General features: G+C 34.5%; 1 protein-coding gene and 5 non-coding genes across 6 annotated transcripts; 4 read left to right on the forward strand and 2 right to left on the reverse strand.

The window, feature by feature from the left end:
- Positions 1–627: 627 nt before the first annotated feature.
- LOC145634237 (protein EIN6 ENHANCER-like) lies at positions 628–6,151 on the forward strand. The gene is made up of 4 exons (XM_081685660.1): positions 628–874; positions 4,023–4,329; positions 4,695–4,762; positions 5,629–6,151. The coding sequence occupies exons 2-4, from the start codon at positions 4,155–4,157 to the stop codon at positions 5,758–5,760; spliced, it is 375 nt and encodes a 124-aa protein (XP_081541786.1). The 5' UTR covers positions 628–874; positions 4,023–4,154; the 3' UTR covers positions 5,761–6,151.
- TRNAY-GUA (transfer RNA tyrosine (anticodon GUA)) lies at positions 1,272–1,359 on the forward strand. Its single transcript is given in 2 exon segments — positions 1,272–1,308; positions 1,324–1,359. It is a non-coding gene; the product is annotated as a tRNA-Tyr (tRNA).
- Positions 6,152–6,301: 150 nt separating the features above from the next.
- Positions 6,302–6,375, reverse strand: TRNAT-AGU (transfer RNA threonine (anticodon AGU)). Its single transcript has one exon. It is a non-coding gene; the product is annotated as a tRNA-Thr (tRNA).
- A 959-nt stretch (positions 6,376–7,334) lies between these two features.
- On the reverse strand, positions 7,335–7,408 carry TRNAT-AGU (transfer RNA threonine (anticodon AGU)). The gene has a single exon. It is a non-coding gene; the product is annotated as a tRNA-Thr (tRNA).
- Positions 7,409–10,691: 3,283 nt separating this feature from the next.
- TRNAY-GUA (transfer RNA tyrosine (anticodon GUA)) lies at positions 10,692–10,777 on the forward strand. The gene is given in 2 exon segments: positions 10,692–10,728; positions 10,742–10,777. It is a non-coding gene; the product is annotated as a tRNA-Tyr (tRNA).
- Positions 10,778–10,858: 81 nt separating this feature from the next.
- Positions 10,859–10,944, forward strand: TRNAY-GUA (transfer RNA tyrosine (anticodon GUA)). Its single transcript is given in 2 exon segments — positions 10,859–10,895; positions 10,909–10,944. It is a non-coding gene; the product is annotated as a tRNA-Tyr (tRNA).
- The last annotated feature ends 407 nt before the right edge of the window (positions 10,945–11,351 follow it).

The raw sequence follows: 11,351 nt of genomic DNA on the forward strand, positions 1-11,351 counted from the left end.
TGAGTCATTTAGAGGCATTTCGGCAGCGAACGAGTCATCAAATGATATTGTGGTAGGTAACATTTCGACTGGGTTCATAAAGTTCATATTCTGGTTTGGAGACATTCGATTCGAGCATGTGTCAAACGATTAAAGGATAGGTTAACGGCTTGAGGCCATGACTATCTAAGTTTTCTCAAATACAATGTTTAGCCAAACATTTTCTTTCCCCTCCAACTCTAGTTATAATTGATACCGAGGACTTATAAATCTAGTAAAATAATATTACTAGAATACCCATATTGCTCCTCCTTAGGACTTTGGTTAGTCGATTACAATAGTTAATAATCGGAAAACAATTTAATTCAACTCTATTTGATTTCAATTGTGCCCTGCCGAGTCTAGGTTCATTTTTGTTTACAATTATGGACATATGGTTTAGATCAGTTTCAATCATTTAAATTCTAAATATAATTCAAGTTCAAATATCAAGGCAATTTGAACTTGAATTATTTTTAGAATGAATAATTCGAATTACTCTCTTCGTCTCTAAAAGTTTATCCTTAGATAAATTTTTTTTTTTAAAAAAACCCCTAAAATACTGTCCCATTACTCATGATCCAACCGCTTTTAATTCTTTATCAACTCCGCTTAATCCAAAGTTTACAAAATTTTCATTTTAAAAAAAATATACTATAACAAAATCAATGGTTAGCTAAGCTCTTATAATAAACCGTTAAACACAAGTACACAACCCTACACGGCTCCCTAAAACCAACCTCAAATCACAGTTCCGGTTAAAATCAACGCAACAGAAAAGAAGAAATCGAAAACCTGCCCAAAAGATTAGAATAAACCCTAATTATCCAGATTCGATTCCATTCTAAATTCAATGGTAAGCTTTTCTTTTTGTTATTGGATTTTTTTCTCAATTATGTATGCAATTCGTTGATTTTCCATTCCAAAACTCTTGAATTATCTCTCCTTACGGCTTCTGATTTTTCTTATTTTTATTTATGTTAGATTAATATCGTATTGATGTTTAATTTGTTACTATACTGATGAAGATTCTTGTATAATTATGGAGAAAACATGCGAATTATTCAAAGGAATTTGAGGAATTCAATTGTATATCACTCGAATTTAACTTGCAATTGTAGGTTAAATATATCTTGGATAAAATAATTCATTAATTTGGGATATACTTTTGAATTGATTATGTTCAAATTCACTTCAAACATAAGAATTTGTGCATTTTATATAGAATTAATTATGAATAAGGGTAGCAAGAACCGACCTTAGCTCAGTTGGTAGAGCGGAGGACTGTAGTTGATCAGCAGATTAATCCTTAGGTCGCTGGTTCGAATCCAGCAGGTCGGATTTTTTTGTTGATGGATCATCTACATGACATAACAATTTGTTTTGTTTCTAATTTTTGATCCTGGGTCAATTAATTTGCTTGATTCCACATAATTATTTGTGCTACTCTGAATTGTATACTGCTGATATTCATTAGTTATTTGTGGCTGTTTTCTTCTTTTTTGGAGGTCATGTCCCTATTTAGGTTAATGAAAGATCACATCTTTTTAGAGAAGGGCATGTAAGTAATAAATATATTTGAATAAAGTAGATCTCTCATTAAACATTACTGTCTTAATTAGAGAAGAGGTAAATAACATACCTAAGCTTTTGGAGATTAATTATGTAATGTTGGATTATATGCTGCAATCGATAATTAATCTAAGGTAATCAATTTAAAATACAGTATGTGTTACAGTTTCTATCCTGGTTGACACAACAATGGGGATTTTAGACTTGTGATTAATTATGTTTAGCTATAGTGATGAGATCCGAGTCATCCGACCTTAGATATGATGGAGAGTAGAGGACTGTAGTTGATCGAACAGACTATCTATATGCACTTCTTCATTTTGCTTGGTTGATTGGCGTGACTAAATTAGTAAATCATAATTCATCATATTTTCTGATTATCCATTTTTGTGAAGTATATGTGATAAAATTTCTCCACTCTCCATCCATGAAAATTTTCTTAAATCGAGTCTTTGGCTGTAAGCTGTGCAGCCAGAGAAGAAACCATGATAGTAGGGTGGCATTGCTGAGGTACTTTAGACTTAGAAGAGAATTCAAGGTTTTTTTAGATAAAGAAAATATGTATAAGGTTGACAGAAAAAAAGAAATTGTTATATATATTATTCCATGCTGATTATCATGGATATGTTAATTTTCTGTATTTAAAAAGTAAGCCTGAGCAAGGAGAAAATGCATTAAATTAGCATCCTTTAACTCAACCTATTATGACAAAGTTTAAAGATTTAGACCATGTGTGGTCCTGTTATGATTCTTTTGCAATTAATTCTACCGCTTTAGCTGTTTTATAACGCTAAATTGACTTTCAAGATTGAAGGGAATTACTTACAGTGATTCTTTTTGTATACTATAGGAAATTAGCTAATATCCCGTCAAACCTCTTTCATTTTGGTGGCTTTGAGTCTTTGGTTTCATACTGAAAGGTTACTTAGAGTAAGATGCCTAAGCTCCTGAAGGATTTGGAATTGGAATGGAATTTATAATTTTGGTTATGATCAAATTATTTATTGATAGCCTATCAGAGTTTTTTTAGCCGAGTGAGCTTCTTTTCTTACATTTAAGAAATCCTGGCCTTGACAGTTGACACTGAAAATTCCTAAAATTATATGGTCAAGAGAAGAAATTATGGCTATCATGACTCTTGGTCTTTTCATTTTATTTGAATATGAACCAATCTCTGACACAAAATATGTTGGATCCAGCTGCTTGAATAATTCTTTGTTATTGCGTTATTTAATCTGTTTTCTTCCACATACCTCCAAAACTTTCCTTTGCTCCAAGTCTTAGATATTGCTTATTATGATAACATGCTATTGTGATGCGTGGGATCTTGAAAACATTTGTTCAAGATTTGAAGCACTACTTTCTATGCTAGTGCAGCTGTTAGCTGTCTTATTTTTTTAGTTATGGTCTCTATGTTCATAGTGAGAATTAGGATCTTGTATACAGATTATTAATGTCTTGGTGTGGTATTCAATTTAAGCGAAGTATCCAGGAATATATTCTAATAGTGAAATGACTAATCTAAAATTCTAATTGCAAAGGTCTACATAATAGTAGAAAAAAAAATGTTTATACTGGCTATTACGTTGTCGTGGTTGTATGATGCTTCTCATGGTCTTGTTCTCCACTGCACCATGGAACTTAAATTCGTTTCATGATTGGGTAAAAGACTAAACGATTACATGGTATAATGTTGGTCACATGGTGAACTTTAGTTATAGAACTTGTGCAATTGTATCAATAACCAACTTAGTCAGTTAGTAGAGCAGAGAACTATAGTTGTTAAAGCAAGCAGGTAAACCTGCTACTTGTGGCGCATATCCATACCCTTCTTTGGTGTGAAGCCCTATTCCGTATTTTTGGGTAATTGAGTTAGGATATGGTGGATTTTCTATTCCGTAGGTGTGTTGTTCTTGGGTCAATATATTAGGAACTAGTGAATTTCCTATTCTGTATGACTTTTGTTCTTGGGATAATTGAGTTAGGAACCGGTGGATTTCCTATTCCGTAAGAGTGTTGTTCTTGGGTAATTGAATCAGGAACTGAATAATTGAGTCAGGAACTGGTGGCCTGTTGGATTTCCTGTTCCATAGGTCTCTTGTTCGGGATTAACATCCATTGCATGAATGTAATTCTTGGTAAAGCTATAATATCAAATCGCTTTATTTGATACGTAAAAATTGATGATGTCCTTTCCTTGACTAAATTTACTGATAAGGCACAACATGGTTACATCATTTCAAAAGTGTAAAAGATTGACTCTTTTTGGCGTTGATTGATTAAAACTTAGTTGTGTACTTGTGTTGGTAGAGTGAAGGTTTGTAGTTGGTTATACAATGAATCCTTATGTTGCTGGTTCAAATCCAGCTGTTCGGAGTTTTGTTTGCTTTCAGTGTTTATCTGGTTCTTAGCATGCCCTTTTCTTTTTATAGGTCTGATAACATAGAAGCCTCACTGTGGGATCCAACTCATCCGAGATAAGATATCTGTTGGGGAAAATCTGTCTTCCACTTATACTGTAAAATTACAAGCCAGTGAATACGCCGAGATTTTGAAGCCCCAGAATGGAGAGAGAGGTGGTGGAGGCAGAGTTAGTGCTGCCAACCCACTTGAAGTTCAAGAAGATTCAGATGTATGAGAAGTACCCTAAGGGTCAATCTAGGGGCAGGCATTGGAAGCATCTCAAACAGATTCTCCAAGCTGAAAATTACAGCAATTACCCTCCTGATGAACCCAATTGTGAGTTTCTCATTATTAATGCATTATTTCCCCACATTTTATTTGCTTCTAAACAGATGATGTATTAAGTGTTTTTTGAATGATGTATAACTTCTGAATTGGGTTTTGCACTTTTGCTTCAATGCTTTGTCTTATGTGTTTATTTGAGGATTCGATGTGTGACTATTTTTAAGATCATTTTTTTGGAGGGGTATTGAATTATGTCTTTCAAAATTTATGTGTGAATTATCACGGTTAGGATATGGATTTATGTAAAGGATTTGTAGGTATTTTTCGTTTATATCTCAAAGCCATTCAATTGCTCTTTGATGTATCATTGATGAATTTCATCTTGCGTTTTCCCCATTGTAAACGTTTTTTCACAGATGTTAATATTGAGTCACCACCTTCAATGCATCCACCAAAGAGAATTTGTGATTTTACAGGATATGAGGTAAGTCCCTTTTTAAATAATGCAACATTTATTACTGTGAATGATTCATACTTACCAAAACATTAATTAATGGTGACCATCATCCTTTATCTGTGCTACCATGGTTGAATTTTTAGATGTTAGTTATTGAGATCAACTCAGTGCAGTGTATTTCAAGGTAAGGAATAGGGTGCAAATTTTGATGCCAATATTTGAGAAACTTTCATATTTTAATGGTGTTACTGTGTTAATGTGTTTGGCTGAAGGTCAATTCTTTTCCATCTCTTAAACTCAAATGCTGTGGTTCCTTTTGTTTTGGTCTTACGAGTTACGACGAATTAAGGAAATTCTATGCTAACTGAATGCTAAGGTTGTAGTAGGTTCAAAATTATTGAATTTCAAGACCACTCTTCCGAATGCATCCTTTTTTGTTGATTGTTACTCAGAATTTTGAATAGTGTAACTCCATATGCAGACACACCCACTATGCCTTGAGTTTGATATAATGTGGAACTCAGTTGGAGACTAGAATAGGTAGTAAAAATTCTTTAGTCCAAATGGAGGTGGTGGGAAACTATTCATTGAAGATTTTAGACTGATGCATATAGTACTCCTCTGATGTTTCATTGATGGTCTTTCAGTGCTAGGTGCTACTTACTACTAAGCAATTTTTTAGCTAATCCTTGTGATATACTTTGTATTACTGCGTAGATTAATAGATGAGTATCCTTCACCTGCTTGCATGAAGATGAGCATCCTTTTTATATGAGTAGATAATTTATCTTTAAGTCTTCCACCTGATAAGTAAATAACAAAAAAGGTGGTTGCTCATATATAGTTAGATTTTTTTTTTCCCCTAGTGTGTGAAATTTGTTAATTTCATGCAGGCACCTTATTCTGATCCAAGGACCAATATGCGTTATGCCAATGCTGAAGTTTTTAAGCAAATCAGGTCACTTCCCAATGATTACGTGCAGCGATATCTGGCTCTTAGAAATGCTGCTGTTGTCCTCAAGTAGTTTATTGCTTCCCTTCAACGACCTTCTGTTTAGATACTTGCCATGTCCTTAGTCCCATCGTTCAGATATGATGAAGCCACTTTTGTCAGCAAAACTCTGCATTACTTGAAGATTATCCACTATTCCCTGCAGAACTATGCGTCACAAAGTAATACAACTGTAATCTGTAATCTGATTCAAATCAGGCAGCTGAGGTTGTGCATCTAACTCTCAAATACATGTGACTGCATTACTAATTTACTAGTAGTCAGTTGGATAATTGGTCTAGACATGTACATTTTTGCTGAATTGCTATAATATTGTAGTTTCAAAGGTTGGTATTATAACAGGCTGCGTCCCCAGATATTCCAGAAATCATTCAGCAGATGTGAATATATTAGCTTTTTATGCATTTGGTTCATTATTCGTGGTTAAGAGATTATGAGTATCAGCTAGATCAATTGTGTAGGATTGATTAACAACCTATTTCACAAGTCAAACAACTTTTACTGAATTATCTTTTACCAGCTACCCAAAAAATACAAAAGTAATAAAAATGGAATGCTCTCGTTGAGAGTCGAACTCAAGACCTCCCGCTTACTAAACGGGTGCTCTAACCAACTGAGCTACGAGAGCACTTTGAATTACTTTTAATTTTCATTATTGTTCTAAGATTAATTGGGCACTTTGCCACACATGATTATTGTGCTCTCATTGCATTTGGCATTTTGCTAATTTGCTTAACATTATCACTGGAGACAATTATCCTCCTAAGTTTTTGTTTTAGTTGTCACTTTTTAGCTTGAGCAGGTCCATGCGCTATTACGCTCTATTGCCTGTGATTTCATTGTTACCAAGAACATTAGTGATGAAAATGAAGATGTTTTTGTGTAATCCAAGATGTAATAGCAGAAGATTTACACTTTGCTTTATATTACAAGTTTGAATCATTCAACTCGCAGGGCTTGTTCTGATTTACTAAACCTAAATGAACCGAACTGATTGGAGCTGAACTGAAATTAAGTTGAAGAAAACAGACTCTCAGTATGTCTATCATCTGATTTTAGATGACAAACATTATTGGATGATCTTAAAACTCTTAACTCTATCAACTGCAAATGTCTTTGATACATTTAATAAAATATTCCGGTATTCCCTCCCCCCCCCCCCCCCCCGTTTTTTTTTTACACCATGAGTTCACTTTCTATAAAAGTTTTATGAGTCATATGCTGTAAAAATTAAGGGACAAAGGGAGTAGTAGATTGCCAATTATTGGCACTGTTCATTCATTTCTTAAAGTAATGCGAGCAGGCTTATTGTTGCATTGGCTTGTTAAGTAATAGAAGTACATGTTTTATCGGACTATCTTTGATTGCAATATGAATGATTTTATGTTAATCTCTCAAGTTGAAAGCATACCCCGCTGGTGGCTGACGTTGTTGAGGTGTCGTGCCGGTGGCTCAAAGCACACTCCTCTTCTCTAAGTAAGCCAACTGCCATGCTGGTGGCTCCGGGCGACGCCAATTTGTCTGATTTTTGTATAAAAATAAAAGCTGAAGAGTTTTTTTGAAAAAAAACCCACAAATATAATAATATGCTCTCGTTGAGAGTCGAACTCAAGACCTCCCGCTTACTAAACGGGTGCTCTAACCAACTGAGCTACGAGAGCGCTGTTGATGATAAAGGTGTGACTTTTGGTTTTGAATTAGTTGTTCTTGAAGAATAAAAGTTTTAAACTATCACTTTATAAAAAAAAAAAGATGGAGAATTGGAGCTCTCAGAGTAAAATAAGGGACAGACATATGATTATTACTTTATTACAATAAATTTTAGTAATCAATTTACTTCCTGATAGGTTGTCGTACATCTGTCAAAAATAAATTCCTAACAAAACTAACTAACAATGTAGTAGGGTAAGTAGGGTCGAATCCACAGGGAGATGGTATTCAATCTAACCTCTAAGAAATTGGAGAAACTAAACTATGTCATGAAATTGGGATAGGGAAGTAGTCTAAATTAAAATAGGAATAAAACAAGTGATAAAAAGACCTAGGGTTGTGGTTCACCATGCTTATAGTTCTAAATCTATCAAATATCAATAACAATTCAATCAATCAATTATCTAGAGCAATTGCTAAGCCTACGGTCGGGTCTTAACGCTCTCAATTCAACATATGTAGTTCGGTCGCTAACATAATCAGAATTGCTAACTATAGGTAAGCCTCTAAAAGTAAGATCTTTCGATTCAAACTCTTATTAACATGAATTAATCATACAATTGATCAGGTTGCAAGATTAACAACAAAACACTATCAATTAGAGAAATCAATAATTAAAATATCAATAACATCAATCAAGATTCATAGTATAAACATGGATTCCCAAACCCTAGAAATAAACTACTCTAGCATGAAATAAATAATTAAAACTAAAACTAATAAAGAAAGCATAATCTAAAGTAAAGAAATAATATTACCTCTATAAATTAAAGTAACAAATTCAAGGACAAATCCATGGAGCTGTCCATGAAAAAACTAGGGCTAAAGAGAAAGCTAAAACGAACGTAAAATATAAAAATATAAAAAGGCATAAGGGAAAAATAATATCCCTTGAGTATTTATAATATCCTAAAACTAATCTAAAAATAATTAAAGAAAAGTAAAATATAAATTACACAAGTTGTCAAACGATTGGACGATAGAAGATGACGTGGCACGAAGATGCTCGATGGAATCGAGGGCCAAGCAAAAGACGTGCTACGATGCCCCTTGCTTGCTGCTTTCGTGGGTAAACTGGAGCTATAGCTCCCTGGTCGAGTGAGCTCTCGCTCGGGGCTGCTATTGCTCGAGGCCTATGCGAGCTACCTTGCGAGCTCTCGCTCGGGGCTACTGGGCATTGTGTCAACTTCACAGGCTTGTAACTTATGATTTATACGTTGTATATAGGCGTGTGACCTACTGTTGGAAAGCTCTTCAAGTCTAGTTTCCAACGAAACTTGAATCACTTCAATCCAATTTGTAGAACTCAAGTTATGATCAAAAGAGTGATCAAAGGTCTGTTTTGCAACTTTACAAACCTTCGTTTTTCTTCGTTTCTAACTCAAATTCATTTCCGAAAGATGCATAGCAACTCTTGTGGATATTATATTCATTCCTTATGCATATAAATCTCAAAATAATATTGCACAAATATATATCCTTCATTGAACAACCTCGATTCATCGACTTTTCATCCTTTCATTGTCCTATTCAACTCCAAACACTATCTACGAAAGCGTCCAAATGTCTATCAAATCACCTGAAACATTAAGAAAAACACAAACAGAGCGTAATAGAGTAAAAAATAAACAACTTATGTATTTACGACCTAAAAAGCAACAAAAGACCTAAAAGCTACTATAAACTTAGAATAAACGTGCCTATAAACTCTATATAAATATGACTCATCACTCCCATGCGATGTACGATTTTAGTAATAAAAAATTTACTTGTAAGTGTGTAACATAAATTTTTTAAGCAAAACATACTAAATTGTTATCTTTCTCATCAACACGGAGTACTTTTTTTTGGTGTTTAGAGAGCCACATGAGCGGGGGTGAGAATCGATCCCATAATCTTCTAGAATCGGGAGGGAAGTTCTAACCACTTGAGTTATCCGTCACTCTCTGCCAATACGGAGTATTAAATTTAGTAGTATAAATTAACAACCTACCGAGTCAAAAAAAAAATATAGCCTTTATTATTGTTCATTTATTTGTTTTTGTGAATAGCTCTTATTTTTATTATTATTATTAACAAAAACCTACAAAGTCAATAGATTTACAAGAAATTAGTGGGGAACCGAGATACAATATGGGCCCCACTCCTTTAGCTATAGCGAACCCGATCTTGCTGAAAATATGAGCAGCTGCATGAGCACCTATATCCTGTGTCCTTGCGAACACCTGAACCCGTTTCAGCAACGAAACAACATCACTTTCTAATTCCCCCAAAGAAGAAAAGGAGAAAGGAAGAAAACCATAACCAATAGCCTTGTAACGCTCCCCATACTTATCCAGTTTCCGCTGTGCAGTAACCGACACAACACGATGAGGAACATAGTTAGAAAACCCTGATTGTGTTAAAGGAGAAGATCCCTTCAAGTCAACACACACATCAAGACCCCTATCCCAAGAATAAAGCAACACATCTGCAGGTCGAAAAGCCCCATCGTTCCCTCTAGTCAACCCAACGTTAACCTCCTTTCTAGCAGAAATCTCAGACCGAAAACAAATATCAGCAAGAGTGTCGCGAACAACATTATGCCGATATTTAATACCCACCATCCCAGCACAGGATACTCATGATCTCTTAATATATCCCCATCGAAAACCCTTAAGCAAGCAGAACACGACGTCGAAACCGAGAACAATGGAACCCCCAATCTATAGCAAAGAATAGAACGATAAGACTTACCATTCATAATATGAATCAACCCTGATATTGGGACCGCCCGCAACCAGGCGAAAGAGTGATCCCCCTGCTAGGATTTTCATAAGGCAACCTGACGCGGAGATAAGGAGAAAGTGGATGTTGAAAAAGCAGTAACATTCGTGAAATATATATCTGTCAATTTTTTCACGAGTTTGGGGCAGTGATCTTCATATTAAGGGTAACTTTTGCTCATTTTAAGATAACTTTATAACAAATATTCAATATTTATTGTACATCCGATTTATTTAAAAATTTGTCTACCAGAAATAACTATTATTATCTTCTTCAATAGTACGAATTTTTTTTTTTTGTGTGTCGTTATCAACTAGGATTTATTCAAAGGAGTTGGTTGGACCACATACGAATATACTTCGATTTATCCCTATAAATCAAGTGAATAACATGCATTATACAAGTGTACGAATATAAGTAGTAGACGAAATTATATTAATATACAAAGTGTCCAAATTTGTACAACATCCGACCTTAGCTCAGTTGGCAGAGCGGAAGACTGTAGTTGTATGCAGATAATCTTTAGGTCGCTGGTTCGATTCCGGCAGGTCGGATTTTTTTTCTATGTTTTTTACCCAACTTTATATAATTTTAAATTAGAATAAATATTGTTTAACATTCAACTAATTCAAAAACCGACCTTAGCTCAGTTGGCAGAGCGGAAGACTGTAGTTGTACGCAGATAATCTTTAGGTCGCTGGTTCGATTCCGGCAGGTCGGATTTTTTTTATTTTTTATTTATTTATTTTTTTGGGACAACATATATAGTAAAGTTTGTTTATTCTATCTGATTATTATACGTCTTGTAGATTTTATTCCATGTTATAGTCTTAATGGATAAACAGTTGAACTCGAACCAAATGAAAATTTTTAGATTTTATTCCATGTTATAGTCTTAATGGATAAACAGTTGAACTCGAACCAAATGAAAATTTTGAGTCAGAACTCAAGTAGCTCACGAGTTAGCTAGGCTCATTATCATCTATGACGTGTTCCACCTACTGTCCATATTGCATCTGGAAGTTTGAATATTTCTTTGGAATATAAATGACATGCTATTGCATTCAGAAGCATAGCCAGATTAACCACAGTTTTGTAGGACTTGTGCAGGACCGAATTACTGTCTTT

This window comes from Chenopodium album, chromosome 6, assembly GCF_948465745.1.
Source record: "Chenopodium album chromosome 6, dcCheAlbu1.1, whole genome shotgun sequence".
Lineage (NCBI taxonomy): Eukaryota > Viridiplantae > Streptophyta > Magnoliopsida > Caryophyllales > Amaranthaceae > Chenopodium > Chenopodium album.

What these genes read in the sequence shown, in the direction of transcription:
- LOC145634237 (XM_081685660.1), top strand. Translation starts at nt 4,155, where the DNA reads ATGGAGAGAGAGGTGGTGGAGGCAGAGTTAGTGCTGCCAACCCACTTG. An exon ending in CCCTCCTGATGAACCCAATT is followed by an intron (nt 4,330 to 4,694) that starts GTGAGTTTCTCA and finishes GTTTTTTCACAG; the next exon opens with ATGTTAATATTGAGTCACCA. An exon ending in GTGATTTTACAGGATATGAG is followed by an intron (nt 4,763 to 5,628) that starts GTAAGTCCCTTT and finishes AATTTCATGCAG; the next exon opens with GCACCTTATTCTGATCCAAG.